At 39.5% G+C, this 24095-nt stretch overlaps 1 protein-coding gene across 1 annotated transcript; it reads left to right on the forward strand.

Moving 5' to 3' along the window:
* The first annotated feature begins 342 nt into the window (after positions 1–342).
* On the forward strand, positions 343–23592 carry TLR8 (toll like receptor 8). The gene is made up of 2 exons (XM_073614858.1): positions 343–498; positions 19403–23592. Exon 2 carries the CDS (start codon positions 19409–19411, stop codon positions 22532–22534), a length of 3126 nt encoding a protein of 1041 aa, XP_073470959.1. The 5' UTR covers positions 343–498; positions 19403–19408; the 3' UTR covers positions 22535–23592.
* Positions 23593–24095: the final 503 nt, after the last annotated feature.

Genomic DNA, 24095 nt, shown 5'->3' on the forward strand with positions numbered 1-24095 from the left:
GTCAGCACAGAAATATTATATTTGACCATGATAGTGTTTCTTAAGTCCATAGTAAGTTAGCTGATCCATATTCTCACGTTTGACCAGTTTATACTATATATTGTGTGTTTGTACTTACCCACTACTTACACATTGTCAGAATATATATACAGTATTTCTACAAGAAAAATTTAGCAAGCTGCAAACATGAAAAATCACAGCAGCTGGCAGTATGAAAATATTCTGACAACAACAAATACTAATAATTATAGCTCACCACGAGAGATGTGTAAAGTTCCCCTTTTACCAACTGAAATTGTCGCTGGACTTTTGTCACGGACTTTATTACTTCCTTTTATGCTATAGTTAAACACAGAGTATTCAGCCGTTCCAGAAAATATATTCTAGGTTATCAAAGAATCTTTTTTCTTTCCTAGTTTTTCACATGAAGTTTTCTGCCACAATTTGGCAATTTGAAACCCTGGCCTCATTTTAGCCTAGGATTGGGTATCACATCTGGTAAGTTTATTCATTTATTTGTAGTTACTTAAATAAATATATAAAAACAGATGTCTTTTTGGAAATGTATATGAATATACTCTGCAGAGTTCTTATTGCTGAGAGATGTGTGTATTGTTTTATAACATTTTTTGTACAATATAATTTTTTTTCTTGTACAAAATAATCAGTCACATATGTTATAATGTTAAATGTAAACTTTGAGTCCCATAGGAGAAAAGCTTATATTTGGATATTTTTTAATCACTAATTTAAAATATTTCTGCTTTTAACCTGCTTTATACATTCTTTTATTACCATTTTGGTATGCCCGATTTCCAAATTGGCAACTTTTTCTAAAGTGTTAATTTCCCTGAATAATTGACATTGCATTGAGGTTTTCCCTATGTGCAGGAGCTGATGGTTTGTTTAATGACTGGTCAAAGAGCACAGATATGGATTAACCCTTAGCTACCAATCAAATTTAAGAGTTTATGAATTTCCTGTTCTCATACAGTTAACAGCACACTTATCTTTGCCATTAATAAATCAAGGAGAAGCTCTCAGAATCTGCTGTTCCTTCCAGATTTTTCTTTTTTTTTTACTTTTTATTTGAGTGTAACATATGTATTATTGTTATATTTCAGTGTGTATTCATTTGTTTTTCTATTGCTAATTGATTACATTTTTTATACAATTTAAAGTTCTTTGATTTCATTTTCTTCTCCTCACAAGAACATGATAAATCATTGTATTGGTTTCTTTGAATTGCAGCTACAGACCAGAATAACTATTTATTTTTTCTAGTTTTCTAGTTGTTTTTTTACACACATGAAAATTTTGAGAAAGGTACACATAAAATATGGTCCATTGGTGACGTAGATATTCCGAATGTAAAAGAAATTCAGTGCAGCCAAGGAATGCAAGCTTTTTGCCATGTGCTTCTGAAAGGGACTGCAGCTTCCAATAATATGATTTTCTGCTGGGCATCTTTCCTCTCAAGCAACAGAGTGGGTAATGTTGCTTAATGCTTAGTGGTAAGGTGAAGTTTAAAGCAATAAATACACTTGCAATCTTTAGGAGTTTTAGGTTTATAGGCACAACAGTGAAATGTTGGCAATGATAACAGTTTATGTAGCAAGTTTCAGCTGCACAAGATGAATCTCAATATTAAAATTGGACCCATTTAGTAGGCAAGATACTGTATATTGAATATGTTGATCTATTTTAAGAGTGCCAATAAACTCTTGAATGCAGCCAGGGTTTCCCAGATGGGTTTTTTTTGGCAAAGGGGAAGCATTTGGTTGTGTTATAGTATGTAGTGCTTTCTGTATAATTTTGAGGTTTGTTAATTGATTACTGTTCTCCTGCAATAATTTATGTTCCATACAGTGTTTTTTTAACTCTCACACAAATTAAGGAAATCTTTCCAATTTCCCATGTGTTTAGTAACTAAAAGTATTTAACTACTTCAGCCCCGGAAGGTTTTACCCCCTTAATGACCAGAGCATTTTTTGCGATACAGGACTGCGTCGCTTTAACTGACAATTGCGCGGTCAAGCAATGCTGTACTCAAACAAAATTGATGTCCTTTTTTTTCTCACAAATAGAGCTTTTTGGTGGTATTTGATCACCTCTGCGTTTTTACTGTTTGTGCTATAAACAAAAACAGAGCGACAATTTTGAAAAAATAAACAATATTTTTTACTTTTTGCTATAATAAATATCCCTAAAAATGTTTTTAACTACTTACGGACCAAGCCTCTTTCTGAGATTTAGTGTTTACAAGTTAAAAACAGTTTTTTTTTGCTAGAAAATTACTTAGAACCCCCAAACATTATATATTTTTTCCTAACACCCTAGAGAATAAAATGGCGGTTGTTGCAATACTTTCTGTCACACCGTATTTCCGCAGCAATCTTACAAGTGTACTTTTTTTTGGAAAAAATACACTCCTTTAAATTAAAAATAAGACAACAGTAAAGTTAGCCCAATTTTTTTTTTTTTATATTGTGAAAGATAATGTTACGACGAGTAAATTGATACCCAACATGTCACATTCCAAAATTGCGCTCGCTAGCGGAACGGCGACAAACTTTTACCCTTAAAAATCTCCATAGACAAAGTTTAAAACATTCTACAGGTTGCATGTTTTGAGTTACAGAGGAGGTCTAGGGCTAGAATTATTGCTCTTGCTCTAACGATTGCTGTGATACATCACATGTGTGGTTTGAACACCACTACTCACGTATGCGTTCGCTTCGGCATGCAAGCTCGGAGGGGACGGGGCGCGTTTAAAATTTTTTCTTTCTTATTTATTTTACCTTTTATTTTTTTATTTTTAAGTTTTACACTGTCCTTTAAAAAAAATGGTATCACTTTTATTAATGTTTACTAATGTACACATCTCTTGTAATAGAAAAAAGCATCACAGGACCTCTTAAATATGAGATCTGGGGTCCCAAAGACTTGAGATCTCATATTTACACTAAAATGCAATTTAAAAAAATGTCTCTTTAAGAGCTATGGGCGGAAGTGACGTTTTGATGTCGCTTCCGCCCTGCAATGGTATGGAGACAGGTGGGGGGCCATCTTCCCCTCACTCATCTCCATACCTAACAGGACACAGGACCCGATCGCCTCCACTGCTACCGACAGCTCCGGTTAGCAGCGGAGGGCACGGAGCGTGGCGGGAGAGGGTGACCCTCTCCCGCTGCTGATAAAAGTGATCTTGTGGCAAATCCGCCACAGAGACCACTTTTATCTGAAAGCGAACCGCCCGCTGAAGAAGAGGATACTGGGGTTAAGGCAGCTAGCTGCTGCCATAACAACTACATTCCTCTTCAAAGTATCGACGTATAATGACGGCGGGTGGTCCATAAGTGATTAAAAAACAAATTTCTTCATCAGTTGAGGCCAATGTGTATTCTTCTACAAATTTTTTTTTTTTTTAATCACAATAAGTGTGTATTGATTGGTTTGCGCAAACATTATAGCGTCTACAAAATGGGTAATAGATTTATGGCATTTAATTGCATTTTTATTATTTTTTAATTAATTTACTAGTAATGGCAGCGTTCTGCGATTTTTAGCGGGACTGTGACATTGCAGCGGACAGATCGGACAGTTTTGACAATTGCGGGGTAAATGGCGGCGATAGCGCCCGCCGGCCACCCGCATCGTGTCCCCCGCCTCCTATGGCTCTTAAAGGAGCTGCCGTACATCTACGGCAATTCACACAGGATAGCCATCCTGCCACCATATATGTACTGGAGCTGGTCAGGAAGTGGTTAAATAAAGATCTCTGTATATACCCAGGCAACCAAAACCTTACATACCTGAAATCTAATGAAACGCCCACGATGCAAATAAGCCTGGAGAAGGATATACATAAAGATACTGTACAAGAGACCTATGATTTATCCTATGGTGACCAATTTATAAGGGATCCTCCTCTATGTTTAGGTCACTGAAAAGAAATGTTGAATACAGGTTTGACACGTACATTATGAAGTCCTGTTGGTGTTCATTTGTACTCAATCTTCCTCACATAATTACTGGATATTCACACTGTGTACACTGGTATACTGCTATTTTTTGTACTAGTCTTGTACTATTGTCTGCTTGATTTGAACATGCCTTCTCTGATGAAAATAAAATATTTAAAAAAAAAAGATACAAGAGAAAATACATGACAAGGACAGTGGACTTCCATACAGAGTTCAAATCCCACCAAGCATATTGTTTGCATGGTGTTTACATATTAGTATTATTATTATTATACAGGATTTATATAGCACCAACAGTTTACTCAGTGCTTTACAATATACAGTAATAATACAATAAAATACAAAAGGATTAAGAGGACCCTGCTCAGAAGAGCTTACAATCTTATACCCCGTACACACGGTCAGATTTTCCGATGGACATTGTCCGATCGGAGCGTGTTGTCGGAAATTCCGACCATGTGTGGGCTCCATCGGACATTTTCCATCGGATTTTCCGACACACAAAGTTGGAGAGCAGGAGATAAAATTTTCCGACAACAAAATCCGATCGCGTCAATTCCGACCGTGTGTGGCCTGTTCCGACGCACAAAGTGCCACGCATGCTCAGAAGAAATTCCGACACGGGACAGCTCGTTCTGGTAAACTTAGCGTTCGCAATGGATACAGCATTTTCGTCACGCTGCAATGTTAAAAATGGTTTAATACAGCGCACTCTCTTCTTCTTTATAATGTGACAAGAATTAAGTCGTTTTGCTGCTCATATTCACACACACTTCTCACAAACTTTTATTTGTGTTTTTTTAGTGGGATTCCCTGAATATATTGTTATTAGTTGTCACATCTGACAGTTTTATATTTTTAAATTTTTTTTTTATTTTGGATTTTAAGCCTTTTTTTTTCTTTAATGTTTGGATTTTTTCCAAGGCTGATCTTTGTTCAATGTTATTTTTATTTTTACTCCAGAATATTTTTGGGTGTGTTTTGTGTGTCAAGTTACACCAACACAATTGATATCTTTTATTATTTAATCTCCAGGAGATTGTTTGGTGTTGGTGTCCCTTGTTCATTTCACATTGTATATTTGAAATATATCTGACTCCTCACAAACCAACTGTCATTTTTGAAGTAAAACACATAAGAGAGTATAATTCAAAACAAAAATCCTTTATTAAGGGATCAGAACCAAACAAAGAGGAAGGCAACACTGGATCAACAGGAGAAATTAGCGAAGCCTGGGACCCCCACGGCAGACATCAATTCTTCAACATCAAAATTGGTGGCCTGAGGAGTCCATATGTAAGGGAGGGCAGTCTGGTCCGGGATTCACAGAGACTCGGATAGCAGCAGATGACATGTGTGTCCCCAGGCTGTGGTACCACAAGAGGCTGCATTTTTTGGCCGACCAGACTGGATCCAGGGTCCTCACTTTCTGGTCTTCCTTTCACGCTTCCTTCCGGGCTGTGGCTGTGCAGTTGGAGATGTGGCAGGAGGAGGAGTAGGACCTGGAGGAGGAGGAGGAGGAGGACCTGCAGGAGGAGGAGGACTGGGAGGACCTGGAGGAGGACTGGGAGGACCTGGAGGAGAAGGAGGAGGAGGAGGAGGACCTGCAGGAGGAGGAGGAGGACCATCCCAAAGATGTGTGTGAGGTGTAATTTGGCCCCTCATACCTTTCTCCAAAGCCTCCGATATGAGGGCCTCACACAAGACTTTTTGGCCCTCCTCCATCCTCTGCATTTTATATGCTATGAAGGCAGCAATGTTCTCCTGCATGGTGTGTGGTGCTCCCAGGACCTCTGTAGCCCTCCAAAAGAATGCTATAGCCGCCTCCTCTAGGGTACTCGTCCTACTGCCACTTTCTCTTTTCAGGGGGGGTGGAGGGACCTTGATATCAGCCAGCCGGCTCGGCCCGGCCACCTCCTGGCTGAGACTTCCCTGTGTATGAAAAAGGGACATAGTTTTAGTTTTTGCATCATCAATCACAATCCTAAATTAATACTCCCAACTAACATCTAGTTAACATCATTGATTGGACAAGCAGAAATATTTAGAGGAATGCTATACCTGGCTCAATCTGGGCTCCTCCACATGTGGCCTGGAAGGCCCAGGTTGGGCATCAGAAGCCTCAGCTGGGGGGGAAGGAAGCGTGGAAGGAAGACTGGAGAGGGATGGCCTGGGTTCAGTCTGGCCTGCCAGAAAGTGCAGCCTGTCATAGTACAACATCCTGGGGACATAGATGTCATCTGCTGCTCCGGATCTCTGTGAATCCAGGACTTTCTTGCGCTCCCTCAGATATGTGCTCCTCAGGCCACCAATTAATATCTTTAAATAAGTGATGTCTGCCGTGGGGATCACCTGCTTCACAATTTCACACAATTGCTCCAGTGCTGCCTTCCTCTTTGCTTGGTTCTTGAAATGGGGGTGGGTAATCTCCCACAGACAGGGCAGCTCACTTAGCATATCTATTAATACTGACATGAAGTCATTATCTTTCATTAAGATATCCATGTTCACTGCAAGACACAACACAAGACAAAGCCTAATGTCAGACAAAAATCTCCTAATCTTGTTACAATATAGGCCTCAATCTAGAAGCAGTATAGGCACAAGTTTGTCTCTTACCTTCGTTCTTACGATCGGCGCGTCCAATGCTCCTTCCTCCGCTCACAGATCGTACGTAATACGCACGCGTGTTACGCTTTATACACACTGCGCATGTGTGTAACTCCGCCCACCCCTGACGTTCTTTCTAGTGTATTCCCCGCCCCTTTTCGTTCGGCGCAGTGGGTGAAGAGCACATGGCGGAGTTACAGCAGGTGCGTGCTAATTCTAGCAACGAGGAGGAGGAGGAGGAAAGCCCGGATCCAGGCACGTCCCGATCCAGAAGGAGACGTTTTAAGGCCACAAATATGTCGTTTGGGGAGATGTTGGAGATGGTCGACATCATGAAGAAGTCTGACTATGACGGAAAATATGGGCCTTAACCCAACCCCAACATCCGAAAGGCCAAGATCATGGCGAAAGTGGTCAGGAGTCTTGAGAGGAATTTCGGGGTACGAAGATCAAAAGATCAGCTCAGGAAGCAGTGGTTTGACCTGAAGTTGAGAGAGCCAGAGCAGTACCGAAAGATCCGGAGAGTGCTGCAAAAAAGTAAGTAGTTGTGCTGTGTTCCTATTCTTTCTGTCTTTATTCCGTTCGTTCTGCTCCATATGCTTTGATTAATTGTAACGTTTAAAAAGGTCAACTTTAATGTTCATGGGCCCATTATTCGTTCGTATCAAACATTTTTCTTTCGGCCTCTAGAACACCATTGTTTAGGCCATATGCATTTTCACACATTTTTTTGGGCCTACTTGGATGCCAAATATTTGTTTGTGTAGATGGATTTGTTACTAGAATGAAATGCAAACTAGATTGTGTGTAAGGAGAGGACACTGAGCAGCTGTTTTCACATCTGGACACTGGAGCACTAGTGTGGGACACAAGAACACCCTTTTTATTAGGGGGGGCACACAGGTGCTCCAGTGTATACTATAGGGTCTCCATCTGTGAAGCTTGTACCAAACAGGTAAAGTATTGCAGCTTGACAAAGGACACTAAAAAAGATACATCTTGGAACTCGGCTAAAATAGACTATTGTACCTCACTTCCAAGCAATGTTTCCTATTTCTAGTTCTGCCATCAAATATCTGTGTGCTAATTATACCATTTTTGTTTTACATAGGGGAGAAAAGACTCGGACACCCCTCATCCGAGGAGACCAGAGCCCCCCCCCCCCTGGAAGAAGGGGAAATACCAACCCAAGAAGAAGAGCAGGAGGAAGAAGAAGATGTGGTGGAGATTGGCACCACAACAGGTGAGTGTCTGCGACCACAGGCTCAGGTAAAAGAGATGGATGTTGGCAGATTTTTGAGACCTTTTTTTTTGTTCTTTATCTCTTTTTAGGTGATCGTGATCCAGAACGCTTTACATCTGAAAGTGCCCAGATACTCATCGGGGAGATCATGGGGTGTAATCTCCAATTGCAAAACATCCAGCAACAAATCACTGATGTTATTAAAAAAAATAATAACATCATTGATGTTTTGGGGCGAATTTAAACCCCACAAAACCACCTGTTTTATCTTACGAAAATTTTTACAATGTTTAGAAAAGCCAAATTTGGAGGATGCACACAGTGTGCCAACATGTGCTATCTGCCATCACGGGAGATCAATGGACGCGTTTTGGGGGTGCAACCCCTTCCTCAATTATAAAGTCCCATTGAGGAAGGGCTTGCTCCCCCAAAACACGTCCCTTGATCCCCCCTGATGGCAGATAGCACATGTTGACATTCGTAAATTGGTGTGCATCTTCCAAATTTGGCTTTTCCAGGGGTGATTTCCCCCCATCTGAACGCTATATCAAACACAGTTCCTAAATACTGATGTCTGATATAGCCTTCAGGTTTTACCATATGTGAACTTTGTAAGTTCAAGTTTTTTGGCTTTCTTGTTGGTTTTACACAGGCCTGTTTTATCTGAAATGGATATTTCGATTTTTGAGAATGCTACTGCAAACATTGTTATACAACAAACATGTTGGTTTGTTTTAAAAACCTTTGGGAAATGCACATGTGATTGTGCAGGTATAAAAAAGTGCCTTACTCAAGAATGTGTGGATTATTGTCTCAACACTACAACACTTTTGGGGTGATGTAATTGCTGTTTTATGCAAAAATGGGGGTTATTTCCTAAGGGCAAATACACTTTGCACTACAAGTGCAGGTTCAGTGCAGTTGCAAGTGCACTTGTAGTGAAATGTGTTTTGGTATTTAGGAAGTACCAGCCAACACTGTTTTTTATAAGGTTACTCAGTCACGACATTTTCTGCACTCAACACATTTCTGTCAGGGTCAGCTAAAACAAACACAAGCAGTAAATGTCCACAAAGAATTTCTTTTGGTTGTTTTTTATTTGAAAAAGGTGTCACAGATTGTCTGGCATATTGATAGCCCCCCTACCCGCAAAGAACTCCAGGTAGCGTAACCGGACATCACGGGCATTCAGGGAGGGCAAGCCAGGACGGCCACTTTCAAGCGCTGTCAGTGTTGATGGATTAGGGATTCCGGCCTCAGGCCCAACTGAGCCAGCATAGTTGGCAGAATGTTTTCTTAAAAAATTATGGAGAACACAGCAGGCAAGTATTATATGGTTCAGTTTATACTCCGCCATATGGATGGGTGTCAGAAATAATCGGAACCGGCTGGCCAGGATTCCAAATGTGTTCTCCACCACTCTTCGGGCTTTGGCCAGCCGGTAATTAAAAACCCTCTGTTCCGGGGTGAGGGTCCTCATCGGGAATGGCCGCATCAGGTGGTCCCCCAGCACAAATGCTTCATCAGCAACGAACACAAATGGGAGACCTTCAACATTGTCCTCTGGAGGTGGCAAGTCCAAGCTGCCATTCTGGAGACGCCTGTAGAACTCCGTCTGGGCGATCACTCCACCATCGGACATCCGGCCATTCTTCCCCACATCCACATACAAGAACTCATAATTAGCCGACACCACCGCCAACATCACTATACTATTAAACCCTTTGTAATTATAATAGTACGACCCCGAGTTGGGTGGTGGGACGATGTGGACATGTTTCCCATCAATTGCCCCTCCGCAGTTAGGAAAGTCCCACCGCTGGGCAAAGTGGGAGGCCACAGTCTGCCATTCCTGTGGCGTTGAAGGAAACTGTTGAGGAAAAAACAATAAACATTACTATTTTTTCTAAGATACATGGCAAGCAGATTAGACACAAACATTATGGGGCAACCTCCAGATAGCATTTACTAAGGGGAATTTAACAAGGCCAAAGTATAAGGTACACCTATCATATTCCCCCTCCCCCCTCTCATGGGCCATTTCTAACATTATAGGGGGGGGGAACTCTTGGACAGGTAACCCTCTTCACTTCATTGAGAGATGAATGCCTAAATACAGGGTATTACTTGTAACAGACCCTCCTTAGTTACACTATTGGCATCCCACTGGACAGGTAAGAAGTGTCAGAATACAAAGATATAAATACACACTGTACACATTTGAGGACATTTGGACATTCTGCTATTACCTATCAAGATAATAACAGAATAACAAAACTTTAAACAGTACCATTGGAAAGTATACAGGCAGGCCCTTGCACTACATGCTTTGGGGAATTCATCCATACATCTGACCAGTAAAGAGATGGGTATAGTGTGTAAAGGGTTTGGCAAAGTCAGCAGATAGATGATTGAGGATAGAGAATTGTGATCAGCTGACTTAGCAGTTGGGGGAGGGAGGGTTAAAAAAAATTGGGGGACACCACAAAAAAAAAGCCTCTGGCACTCTGCCTGAATTGAAATCAAAAATCACATTTCCAAACATTTTAGGGGGTGTTTGGGGTAAAGCACTACTATAGAGCTGATAAAATACATTGTTAAGTGACTACATGAGGTGAATATAGGGCAGGAGACACCATGCTGGAGAGGTTATTGAAGGGCAAATATGTATGAAGGACCTAACATAATAATTACATAACAATCCAGCATGCATGAGGACAAAGGGGACATTCACAGCATATTACAATCATGGTAATTAGGGAATGAGGGAAGAAATACAATATATTATCAAACATTAAAGACAATAAAATATGATATAAAAGGATAAAAATCTTACCTTCATATACTCCTTCTGCAGGACCTGTATGATGGCATAACAGGTCTCTGGGATAATGATCCCCAGAGCCTGGGGGGAGATGCCTGTCGAGAACTTTAAGTCCTGCAGACTTCTCCCTGTGGCCAAATACCGCAAGGTAGCGACCAACCTCTGCTCCGGAGTGATGGCTTGCCTCATGCAGGTATCCTGCCTGCTGATATAGGGGGTCAGCGAAGCCAACAAACGGTGAAACACGGGGTCCGTCATCCTGAGAAAGTTCCTGAAATCATCAGGATTATTCTCACGGATCTCACGGAGCAAAGGCATGTGAGAGAACTGGTCACGCTGAAGCAACCAATTCTTGGTCCATGAACTCCTCCCCACCCTGTTCATGGACTGGACTTGTGTCAAGGTCAGGACCCCAACACCAAGCCCCCACACAGCACGAACTCTACGAGGAGTACGCATACGAAACATGGCTAGAAAACGGTCGGCTGCTCAGAACGAAGTAACAGAACACACTGAAGAACAGCAAGGCCTGTGAAGAGCGACCTGAAAACCAGTAACGAACGCACAAGAATACAATGACTACTTAAAGTCACGCGGAACTTGCTTGCACGCACTGAAGATACAAACCCACAAGCACAAACTGAACGGCAGAAAACGATCTGAAAGCCACGAGTCTGAAAAAGCGCGAATCGTCTCTCACCAAACTTTTACTAACACGAGATTAGCAAAAGGAGCCCAAAGGGTGCCGCGCTTGGTTCTGAACCGGCCTTTTCTAGTCTCGTCATACGTGATGTACGTCACCGCGTTGTTGGCGATTGGAAATTCCAACAACTTTGTGCGACCGTGTGTAGGCAAAACAAGTTTGAGCCAACATCTGTCGGAAAAAATCCTAGGACTTTGTTGTCGGAATGTCCGAACAAAGTCCGACCGTGTGTGTACGGAGCATAATAGGGTGGGGCAGGTGGTACAAAAGGTTGTAACTGTGGGGAATGAGCTGATGGAAATGGTAAAAGACTAGTTGGAGATGTGGTATGCTTCCCCGAAGAGATGAGTTTTCAGGGATCGCCTGAAGCAAGAGTAGGGGGTAGCCGGTCAGGTTAAGGTAGCCAGTTCTAGAGGATGGGAGAGGCTCTGGAGAAATCCTGGAGACGAGCATAGGAGGAAGAGAGGAGAGAGCTTGAGAGTAGGAGGTCTTGAGAAGAGAGTTCTGGGCAGAGTTGTGAATGGCTTTGTATGTTGTGGTTAGTGTTTTGAATTTAATTTGCTAGGAAATTGGGAGCCAGTGTAGCGATTGGAGGAGAGGGTTGGCAGACACTGAGCGGTTGGTAAGGTGGATAAGTTAGTTAGTCAAAAGATAAGTTTTTGTTTTTTTCAGCTGTAAAAAAGCAATATTTTGAGCCTCTCTTTTTTCAAGCTGATGCATTGCTATTACTATGACTTGGTGAAGTTTTCTAGTTTACACTGCTGAACTTTGAAATAACTTCAATAAAAGATTTTATGTTTTGTACTGTATGAGAAGTCCTGAGTAAAGATGACAGTTTTTGCATGGATCAAATGAGCTCCTTATTAGGGTTAGGTGTACCTGCCTGTGTTCTATGTACCAAGGGTCCAAAGAAAATTGTGTGAATCAAACCCAAACATAGACTGAAGTCTATAGTGATTGAATCTTCTTATTAAATGATGGTCTTTTATAGCGCTAGTAAGCAAACTACTGTCCAATAAAGGCATGGGAAGCTGGGCACTGTCATTAGGCACATGTAACATTGCAAAAAAAGTTAAAAAAAAAAAATATATATATCATACAGTGAACAGAATGTCTTTTTTTTTTTTTTTTTAACAGAAACGCTTTTATTTATCAGACACAATCACAAGAAGAATAGCAAGGTACACAGTACATTAGTATTCATATAGAGATTAAAAACAATATATGAAAATATGAGGCTTTGACTAGGAATCATACAGTGATAGTTAACCTGAGTTTCTAAGGAACTCGGGGGAGAATATCCAGATGAAGACATAATTAGAATGTCAGCAGGAGCTAGTTCGGGGGAGGGTAGAAGGGGGAGTATAGGGGGGGGGAGAGAGGCAGGGAGAGAAGAAGCCAGAGTTATAAACATCCTAGTGAGAGGAAGACTTTGCATCTGAGCTTTGCCCCCCGGTTCCCATCTTGAGAGAGCACTAGTTGGTGCTTGGTCTCGCTTTCACCCAGGCCCCCCCAAATCTTGTCAAATTTTTTAGGACATTTGCAGCTCATATATATCAATTTATATAGGGGCATACAGTGACAGTTAACCCGAGTTTCTAAGGCACTCGGGGGAGAATATACAGATGAAGACATAATTAGACATAATTAGAATGTCAGCAGGAGCTAGTTCAGGGAGGGTAGAAGGTGGGGTATGGGGGGGGGAAGAGGTAGGGAGAGAAGAAGCCGGAGTTATAAACATCCTAGTCAGAGGAAGACTTTGCATCTGAGCTTTGCCCCCCAGTTCCCATCTCGAGAGAGCACTAGTTGGTGCTTGGTCTCGCTTTTACCCAGGCCCCCCAAATCTTGTCAAATTTTATGGACATTTGCGCCTCATATATATCAATTTATATTGATATATATGACCTCCACTGTGAGACAGTTGGTGGATCAGCTCATTTCCACTTAAACAAAATGGTTTTCCTGGCGTAAAAGGCTGCGTAGAAGATAAACAGCCGCTTATGTGTGTTAGGAGTAGTAGTATCACAAATACCCAATAGGAGAACCCTAGGATCGACAGCCACATGTAGCCCTCCAATATCATTAATCTCTTCTACCACTCCTTTCCAGAATTCCTATATCAGAGGACAAGTCCAGAACACATGGATGAAGGTCCCTATGTCACTCAGGCATTTGGGGCAGTGGTCTGATTGTGTAGGGTAGATCCTAGCAAGTCTCTGAAGGGTATAGTAAGCTTTATGTAGAAATTTAAATTGAATGTATCTGTCCCTAGCAGAGATCATCAGTGGGATGTATTGTTGGTCCCCCTCATCCCAATCTTCTAAGTCAAGGGTAGGTATATCGCCCTGCCAGCTGTCAAAGAGTTGTGTGTTTTTATCGGTATCCCTGGAGGAGATTCTGAGTTATAGGGACGAGAGAATCCTATCTGCATTGTAAGACATCAAAAAGGATTCTACAATATGGGAGGAAACATTTGGGGCCTGTGGAAATAATAATTGGATTGTATGACGGAGTTGGAGGTATCTGAAGAATATCCAGGAGGGTAGATGGAATGTGGCCTTCAGGGTATCGTACGGTAGATCACCATCCATCATTACATGCTATAGCTTAGTGATGCCAAATCTAGCCCATACGCTGGGATCAATTAACCACTTCCCGACCGCCGCACGACTATGTACGTCCTAAGTTTGAACGGGGATATCGTTGTTATGGCAGCAGCTAGCTGCCATAACCCCGGTATCCCCGTTTTCGTGCGGCGGCCGGCTTTCAGATAAAAGTGGTCCCTGCGGCGGATTCGCCGCGAGATCACTTTTTTCGGTGGCAGGAGAGGGGCCCCCCCCTCCCGCTGCGATCCGGTGCCCTCCGCTGCTTTCCGGAGCCGTCGGTAGCGGCGGAGGCGATCGCGTCCTCTGCCGTGGTGTGTATAGAGACGAGTGAGGCCAAGATGGCGCTCACTCGTCTCCATGACACTGCTGGGCGGAAGCGACGTCAAAACGTCACTTCCGTCCACGCCTCTTAAAGGCATATTTTTTCAAATGTCATTTTTCTAAATGACTTTTTTTTTTTTTTTTTTTTATTGCATTTTAGTGTAAATATGAGATCTGAGGTCTTTTTGACCCCAGATCTCATATTTAAGAGGTCCTGCCATGCTTTTTTCTATTACAAGGGATGTTTACATTCCTTGTAATAGAAATAAAAGTGACACAATTTTTTTTTTTTTTTAAAAGTGTAAAAATAAATAAAATATTGTAAAATAAATAATAAAAATTAAAAAAAAATTTTTTAAAACCCCCCTGTCCCGACGAGCTCGCACGCAGAAGCTAACGCATACGCGAGTAGCGCCCGCATATGAAAACGGTGGTCAAACCACACATGTGAGGTATTGCCGCGACCGGTAGAGCGAGAGCAATAATTCTAGCCCTAGACCTCCTCTATAGCGCAAAATATGCAACCTGTAGAATTTTTTAAACATCGCCTATGGAGATTTTTGAGGGTAAAAGTTTGACGCCATTCCACGAGCGGGCGCAATTTTCAAGCATGACATGTTCGGTATCAATTTACTCGGCGTAACATTATATTTCACAATATAAAAAAAAATTGGGATAACTTTACTGTTGTTTTATTTTTTTATTCAAAAAAGTGAATTTTTTCCAAAAAAAGTGCGCTTATAAGACCGCTGCGCAAATACAGTGCAAAAAAAAGTATTGCAATGACCGCCATTGTATTCTCTAGGGTGTTAGAAGAAAAACCATATATAATGTTTGGGGGTTCTAAGTAATTTTCTAGCAGAAAAACCTGTTTTAAACATGTAAACACCTAAAATCCAAAACGAGGCTGGTCTTAAAGTGGTTAAGGAATGGCTGGAAGAAATATATCTCCTTAAAGGAATGGAAGAGATCAGAGCAACAACACAAGGGAATATAGAAAATTTTAATAAAATATGGCAACCATGGATTACTTTTAAATATTCTGATTCATATACCACTTTCACATAAAGATAAACCTTTTATACATAGACCAATATTTTTCCTATAATATATTTATTTTATTTAATTTTTATTTAATTTTCTTTCCTCCTCTTTACTCCTCATTTCTATTACTATATCTATATCTAAGGACACCTCTCAGGGGTCCACAAAGTTATTCTCCCTTTTAAAATAAATAACAGATTTTTTCTAAAGCTAGAGTATTTCCAAATAATTTATCAATATAACAATAGGTCAACAACTTGGTGGCCTTACCAGTAAATACTCTATTATTGAAGTCAATTATTCACTGTTATATGAAACTTATGTACAAATGTTAATATGATTGTACCGATGTTTTTTTCAAATAAAAGCTTTTTGTTTAAAAAAAAAAAAAATTCATGCTTGGTGGATGCCTAAAGCTCTACATGGGATTACCGAACAGTACGGTTTTTATAGACAATCTCAACAACAGCGTGGAACACATATTTGGCTGTGGAATACATTTTTTTTAAATTTACAATCAGGTTGGTTTACATACAACAGTAGCACCCAATCTGATTTATTTAGAAATTGGCTAGTAGTTCTCTGAGGCTGTCCCGTCCCAGCGGGACTAGCCAATTTCTGCCAAACTCTTAATAAAGTAAATGTAGAGTCTATTTTTTCAATAACAAATATGTTATACTTATCTGCTCTATTTGATACAATTACACAGAGCAGCCCCATTCCTCTTCTTCTGGAGTCCCCGCCGGCCTTTCAGGCTCCTCCTCTTCTCGGTGTGTCACCACAGGAAGCCGCTTCCTATTGTGACACTTCTGTGGGCTTGATCCCACTTCATGCTGCTTATTTCCATGGATAGAGACAGAGTGGCTCAGCCCCACACCGTCAATCAAGATTTGACTGACAGGACTGACAGGAGCGAGAGACAATTGCTCCTACTGCCACAGCAAAGCTTGTGAGAGTGGAAAGAGAGGACAGAGTAGTTACAGATGGGCATAGTACTGGATCGAGTGAGGAGTCAGGTAAGTATAAGGGGTGAAGGAGAGATATAGGTATTGGAACATTAAGGGTACTGGAATGCATTAACCACTTCAGCTCCAGACCATTTGGCTGGCCAAAGACCAGAGGACTTTTTGCGATTCAGCACTATGTCGCTTTAACTGACAATTGAGCGGTTGTGCGATGTGGCTCCCAAACAAAATCGACATCCTTTTTTCCCCACAAATAGAGCTTTCTTTTTGTGGTATTTGATCACCTCTGCGGTTTTTATTTTTTGCGCTATAAACAAAAAAAGAGCGACAATTTTGAAAAAAAAAACATTATTTTTTACTTTTTGCTATAATAAATATTCCCAAAATATATATAAAATAACATTTTTTTTTCCTCAGTTTAAGTCGATACATATTCTTCTACATATTTTTGGTAAATAAAAAATCGCAATAAGCGTATATTGATTTGTTTGTGCAAAAGTTATAGCATCTACAAAATAGGGGATAATTTTATGGCATTTTTATTAATAATTTTTTTTTACTAGTAATGGCGGTGATCAGCGCCTGTGACTGCGACATTATGGTGGCCACGTCGAACAATTTTAACACAATTTTGGGACCATTGGCATTAATACAGCGATCAGTGCGATTAAAAATGCATTGATTACTGTAAAAATGTCACTGGCAGTGAAGGGGTTAACACTAGGGGGCAGTGAAGGGGTTAATGTGTGTCCTAGTTTGTGTTCTAACTGAAGGAGGATATGTACTGTGCAGGGAAACCAATAGATCCTCTGTTCATACTCTGTATGAACAGAGGATCTGTCAGTTCTCCCCTCAGAGAAACGGAAACTGTGTGTTTACACACAAAGATCCCGGTTCTCCATGTGCCCCGAGTGATTGCGGGAGACCGCTGGTGATGGAGACCGCCGAGCAATCGCATCAGCTCGGGGGGCACACACGCACGCCTCCGGCGCCACACACGTGCCCCCTAGTGGCCACAGGGCAAAGCAGCGTTACATAACCTCGTTTCGCCCAGCCGTGCCATTCTGCCACAGTACAACTGCGGCAGCTGGTTGGCATGTGTTTAAGGTAAAGATTTAGAACGACTTTGAAAATTAAAAGACTAGAGTTGATACAGCAGTATAAAAATAGGCTAGCTGCAGGACAGTTTTAAATAGAAAGGCTAGGCCCAAATGTATTAGAGACAAAAACAACAGGTTATGGCTTTACTAAAAAAAATTTTAGACACTGCAGAGGATAGAGTACTGTAAAATTGGACAGCAGCAGGATTATTTCAATAAGTAATAATTGGCTTAATGAATATGTTACCCCAACACATATATTCCTGATATGTGCCTGTTGTACCATGTACTTTTTTGTTAAAAAGTATCCTGTTCTCTTTGTAATGATTCCTTTGTGTGAAATACCTGGTTATCCTGCTAGTCCCTTTGCTTTTCTATACCAAACTGACAACGCTAGGCATGACAGCACATCTACCTCAGTGGGATCAGTTTCCTGGATGTGCTAGGAGAATGTCCAGCCTGTTCGCCAATGATCATACTTTGCAGCTAATCACTGGGAAGTTAGTGTGATGCTGTTTCTCCACCACCACCTCTTCAAGCCCCATGTGTAACTGAGAGCAGAGATTATGTGTTCACTTATTTAAAAAAAAAGGAAAAAAAGGTATTTATAATTTTTTATATATTATATATACACAAATGTTTTGCCCTTCGTTTCTATTTTGAACTGAATGGGTTATTTTACAAGGTAAGAGTTCACATATACTTTCACTGGTGTATGCCTATCTTTATTTTATCTAAAGGAATAGTGTGATGGAGTGAACATGAGTGATAAAATCTGAGGTTGTTTATGTGCTCTTGCCCTTATTTTTTAAAGTTTTTTCTGAATAAAAGGCAGCTCCAAAAACAAATGATCAGTAACTATGATCATTGCTGCTGTATGAGATCCCCAAACCTGAAAGAACCTATCAACATATGAAAAAAATAGAAATTAAAGATCCAAAATACCACCCCCTAAATCAGCCTAATTTCATAAAGACTTGCAGCCTCAAGAAAGAGAAAGTTTTTTATGGTCAAGACTGCAGCTAAAAGTACTCTCTAACCTCAAATCAACCAAAAAATAAAATTAAAGACCAAAAATTCCCCAATAATAGGAGCAAAAAAGTATAAATGAGGTTAATTGCCCTAAGAGCTAGCAATCAGAATTAGGTCTCCCTTACATGAACGATTACGTCCATACGGCAGATTCCAGAAACATTTGTCTGCATCCAGGATTGCTCATCTGTCCCTGACTGCAGATAACCACTGGTTGTGAGGATACATATGAACAGCGATGGCCACTGCTGTTCACCTATGATCCCAGCTGCTGGAATCCATGGATCCTTGCTGCTGGAATATGCTGTATGCATTTCACCCAGATGAAGGAGGCATGGAGCATTTAAAGTGCAGTTCCCCAACTGACTCTAATCTCTTCATTTGCATTTTACCAGCTGTCGCTATCTTTATATCTACAGCACCTCCTAATACACTAACACTTTGGGTGCCCCCCCTTTATAGGGAGGGGACAGGCGTATCAAAAAGTCTCCTTATTTAGCCCTTTTTAGTCTGCTGGCCACATTTCAAAGATCATACAGTGAATTATGGCTAAATAAAATTCTTCTTGCCGAATCTGTACAAAAATTCACTAGTACCCTGAACACAAACCTACAGGAATCACCTTAATCTCATGGTAATAGAAAACCTGAGCCTTATCTCTAATGCCTATCTGCCAAAATTAGATTGAGATGTGGTTCCTGCACATGGCAAAATTTAAGAAGGGTTGCCAAGTGTTCATATTTTCATGGACAGTTTGTATTGGGGAATTTTTGGGGGTTAAGGAGCGTGAAGGTCTTCTTTAAGATTACTTATTTCTTGTGTTCACTTCCTCAAATATAATATTTAAATGAGAATAGACTAACAGGCTAATGACTATTATTTGTTCCCTGATATTTATGAAACTGATTGAAAAAGCAAATGTTCAATTTGATAACTGCAAAACCTCTAATATTTGAACTCTTTTTCAGGACAAAATGTTAAGCCTGTTGAAGAATCTTTTGTGTGTATTACTAATAAACTGCGACTTTGGATTTTCCAGAAAAATTTCAACCAACCGAACTATACCATGTTCGATTATTGAAAATACCAAATCTGTTATTTTTGACTGCAGTGCTCGAAGTCTGAAAACTGTACCTTCTCCTACCAACTACACATCAAATGCTGTGGAACTTCTTTTAAGTCAAAACCTTATTGATACTATTTATAAGCCCTCTTTTCAGGACTGGGATAACCTTACAAAAATAAACCTTAACTGGAACCACTATTCAAAGGTGAGACTTAATAATCCCAATATATGCAAAAGAGGTCTGGAGATTAATAATGAAACTTTTACGAAATTATCAAAGCTAGAACATCTTCTCATTGATCACAACTATCTCTGTGAAATTCCCATGGGACTACCTGAAAATATTAAAACACTAAGTTTCCAGTATAACAACATTTTTGTGATTAACAAAACAAGTCTCTCAAAATTCAGATATCTGGAGGAACTTTACCTAGGCCATAACTGTTACTATGGCAATGCATGCCCAGGTGTTCTTGATATTGAAAATGGAACATTTTCTGATCTCAAGGAATTAACGGTACTTAACCTCTCATTTAACAACTTAACCAGCGTGCCTCTGCATTTGCCATCATCATTGAAACAACTTTACTTAAGCAATAACAGAATAAAAGTTATTCACAGAGATGATTTCAAAAACTTACTCAATTTAGAAGTTCTTCTTCTAAGTGGAAATTGTCCAAGATGTTATAATGCTGCATATCCCTGTGAACCCTGCTCTGGAAAAGGATTTCTTGAAATAGATGACTTTGCTTTCCAATATACAAAAAACTTGACCGCGCTCCATCTTGGAAGTACTTCACTTACTACTGTATCAAAAACATGGTTTCAAAACATGACTAAGTTGAAAGAACTAAATCTTAGATTAAATTACTTAATGACTGAAATGGCAACAGGAGACTTTTTTTCTTACTTACCATCCTTAGAAAAACTTGACTTGTCATATAACTACAATCTGCAGGCATATCCAAATAATATTAATATTTCTGACAATTTTTCTAAATTAATTTCCCTCAGAGAGTTGCATATACAAGGATATGTTTTCAAAGACATCACATCCAAAAACTTAGCTCCTCTTACAAAGCTAAATAAATTAAACATTATAAACCTATCTGTTAATTTTGTTTGTCGGGTTGATTTTAAAGTGTTTGAAGCATTTCCAAGTCTAGCAATAATTTACTTGTCTGAAAATAGAATAACACCTTTTTCAGAGAGCACCTTAAAAAGCCAAGGCCTACAAAAATTTTACAACAATCAGCCATTTGACATAATATACATTGGTGTAGAACATTTTAGTAGCGTATCCCCAGGAATAATTACTCCAATTAACTCTCTGGTAAAACCTCAATGTACTGCATATGGCAAAACATTGGATCTAAGTCTGAACAGCATCTTTTTTATTGACCCCGAAGCATTCAGTTCATTTTCTGATGTAGCGTGTTTAAATTTGTCTTCAAATGGCATGGGTCAAAATTTAAATGGGACAGAATTTAGATACTTGCAAAACCTAGCATACTTGGATTTATCATTCAATAAACTGGATTTTGCTTCCATCAATGCTTTTCAGGAACTGAAAAATTTGGAGGTATTAGATGTGAGTTATAACAAGCACTATTTCATTGTACAAGGTGTAACTCATCACCTTAAATTCATTGAAAACCTGGCCAAACTTGCAATTCTTAACTTAAGCTGGAATGAAATCTCCACTCTAACTGAGTCCCCAGTTCATAGCTCCTCCCTGAAAGAATTAAGGTTTGCTGGAAACCGTCTGGATGTATTATGGAAAAACGGTGACAAACGCTACTACAGTCTTTTCTATAATTTTACAAATCTGTCAGTTCTCGATATCTCCTACAACAGACTTTACTCCATTCCTGAGGAAGCAGTGTGCCGACTGCCTGCAAGTCTTACTGAGCTGTACTTACATCATAATGAATTAGTGTTTTTTGGTTGGAAAAACCTGGCATGCTTTGAAAACCTCAAGGTTCTTGACCTAAGTCACAATAAGATTACAATGATAATAGCACACTTGTACAATTATACAAATTCACTGGAGACTCTAATCATAAATCATAATTACATTCAAACTTTGACAGATGCATTTCTTATAAAGCTCCATAGCCTCTCTAACCTTGATTTAAGTTACAATCACATTCAGCATATAAATAGATCAATTTTTTTGTCTGGTAATGATAACTATTTAAAAGTTTTAAGACTGAAAGGAAATCCATTTGAATGTACCTGTGAAATTACTGACTTCATAAACTGGATTAATAGCAACAATGTTAATATTCCACGGCTGGCCACCGATGTCACCTGTGCCACTCCAGACAAATGGAAGAAGAAAGGAATTATCTTATTTGATATACATGCCTGTAATATGGATCTCACAGAATTGCTACTGTTTCTTGTGTCATTTGTTTTAATTGTCCCATTGACTGCATTGCCAATTATGAGTAATTTGTTTTACTGGGATATATGGTATATATATCATTGGTGTATGGCAAGGTTAAAGTATAACAAAGTCTCTAGCGCAGACACTATATATGATGCATTTATCACGTATGATGAGAAGGACCCAGCTGTCAATGACTGGGTCTTTAATGAACTATGTGACCAGCTGGAGAACAGAGGAGCCAAACACATACTTCTCTGCTTAGAGGAAAGAGATTGGGAGCCAGGAAAGGCTATTATTGATAACATCGCAGAAAGCATTAACTTAAGCAAAAAAACACTGTTTGTTCTCACTAAAAACTATGTGAAAAGTGGAAAATTCAGAACAGCATTTTATTTGGCTATGCAAAAACTAATGGATGAAAATCAGGATGTTATAGTCGTAGTATTGCTACAGCCAGTTCTACAGCATTCACAGTATCTCAGGCTAAGGAAAAAAATTTGCAAAAGTTCTATTCTGGAATGGCCCAAAAATCCACATGCAAAAAGCTTATTCTGGCAAAAAATTAAAAATGTTCTACTGACAGAAAACATCAGTCGATACAATAATCTCTACACTAATGCCATTGGTGTTGTTCACTGATTGGCTGTTTCTTAATGGTAAAAACAAAGAGGTCCACAGCTGCAGTGAATAGCCCAAAATATATGGATCAGCGCTGTCAGTTATAGTCAGCAGTGCTGATCATGTGGAAATTTTCCAACAGGGTGGTTAAAGAGAAGTTGATTGGTAGATTGACTTCTCTTCAACCACAGTGGCCATACACGGATCAAAATTTGGCTGGTCCCTGCTGAAGCAGCTGAATTTCAACCAATGTATGGCCAGCCTAAATTAGCAGCTGCCATGTAAATTTATCTAATGCTGTAGGTCAGAGAGAGTATTTTTACTTAGATAGATGGATAAATATGATGTACTGATTTGTATTGCTTTTTAGGGTTTCATAGTTTAAAGAAAATGTTTAAACCTCTTGCTGTATTTGATAAGGAAAACATGGCTATGGGATTGTGCATTACTTCTTTTTGGTATAGTTTTTACATTATCAATTAAAGCCCCGTATTTAGCTACTCTTTCTCCTGAAGCATTTTAGTAGCCCACAAAAAAATATTATACTATTCTGCTACTAATGAGAAAGGATTAACAACTATATCCTTGTGCATTACTTTTTGGAGAAAGCTTTGAATGTAAGTAATTTAAAAGGCTTACATTTTATCACAATTCCTGTATGTCACAATGTACAAACAAGAGGACGAGGTATTGTCACCAATGCTGCACCATACCTGAACTAGCTTTCCACTGTAAGCATTGCTGGTGCTCCATATTAATTTCCTTATGTGTCAAATATTCTCAGTACAACATTTTAAAAGGTAATATTGGTGAAAATGTCCCAATGCCAAACAAACTTTCCACTTGAAATACTTTAATCTGAATACCTTTCTTGATATCCGCGCAGGGCAAAAAGAATAATAAGTATGTGAGAACCTAAAAGGGATTCTTTTTTAAAATATTTTAAACTAAAATGTAAACTTTACTTTCTTATTATTTATGTATTATAATTTACTGTTAAATATTTGAGATACATTTAAGACTAGTGTATAATATTTTATGAAAATAAACCTGCTCCTGGCAATTTTGTAATCAGCTTTCATTCACAGCTTTTTCCAGTCTCCAACAACCAAATAAAAAGTATAACGTATACTTCCACCATACCTCCCAACTTCCTGAGATGGGAAACAGGGACACCTATCACTAAAAGGATGTAGGCAAAGAACACACCCCCTTTACATGGACAATATATACACAAAAACAATTGGTTAAACCCACATGTGCTTTTTTACCATTAGTATTAATTTATACTGGCTTTTCAAATGTACAAACGGAACAATTCAGAAATTGGATGATAACTGTAGCACTGTAAAACACTTTTTGATGATTAAAGAGTGTATATCTTTATATACATATCCTATATTTGTATACATCAGATCAACATGAGGGACAAATGAGGAGGAAAAGGGACGGAGGAACTTTGTTCCAAAAGAGGCACATTCCCTCCAAATCAGTGACAGTTAGAAGTTATAACTTCTTCTTTTGTTCCGCTTCCACTTTAAATTTGTTTGTTTCTCCTAAACTAGAAAATGTATTTGGTTGA

The sequence above is a fragment of the Aquarana catesbeiana genome, linkage group LG02 (assembly GCF_042186555.1).
Source record: "Aquarana catesbeiana isolate 2022-GZ linkage group LG02, ASM4218655v1, whole genome shotgun sequence".
Taxonomy (NCBI): domain Eukaryota; kingdom Metazoa; phylum Chordata; class Amphibia; order Anura; family Ranidae; genus Aquarana; species Aquarana catesbeiana.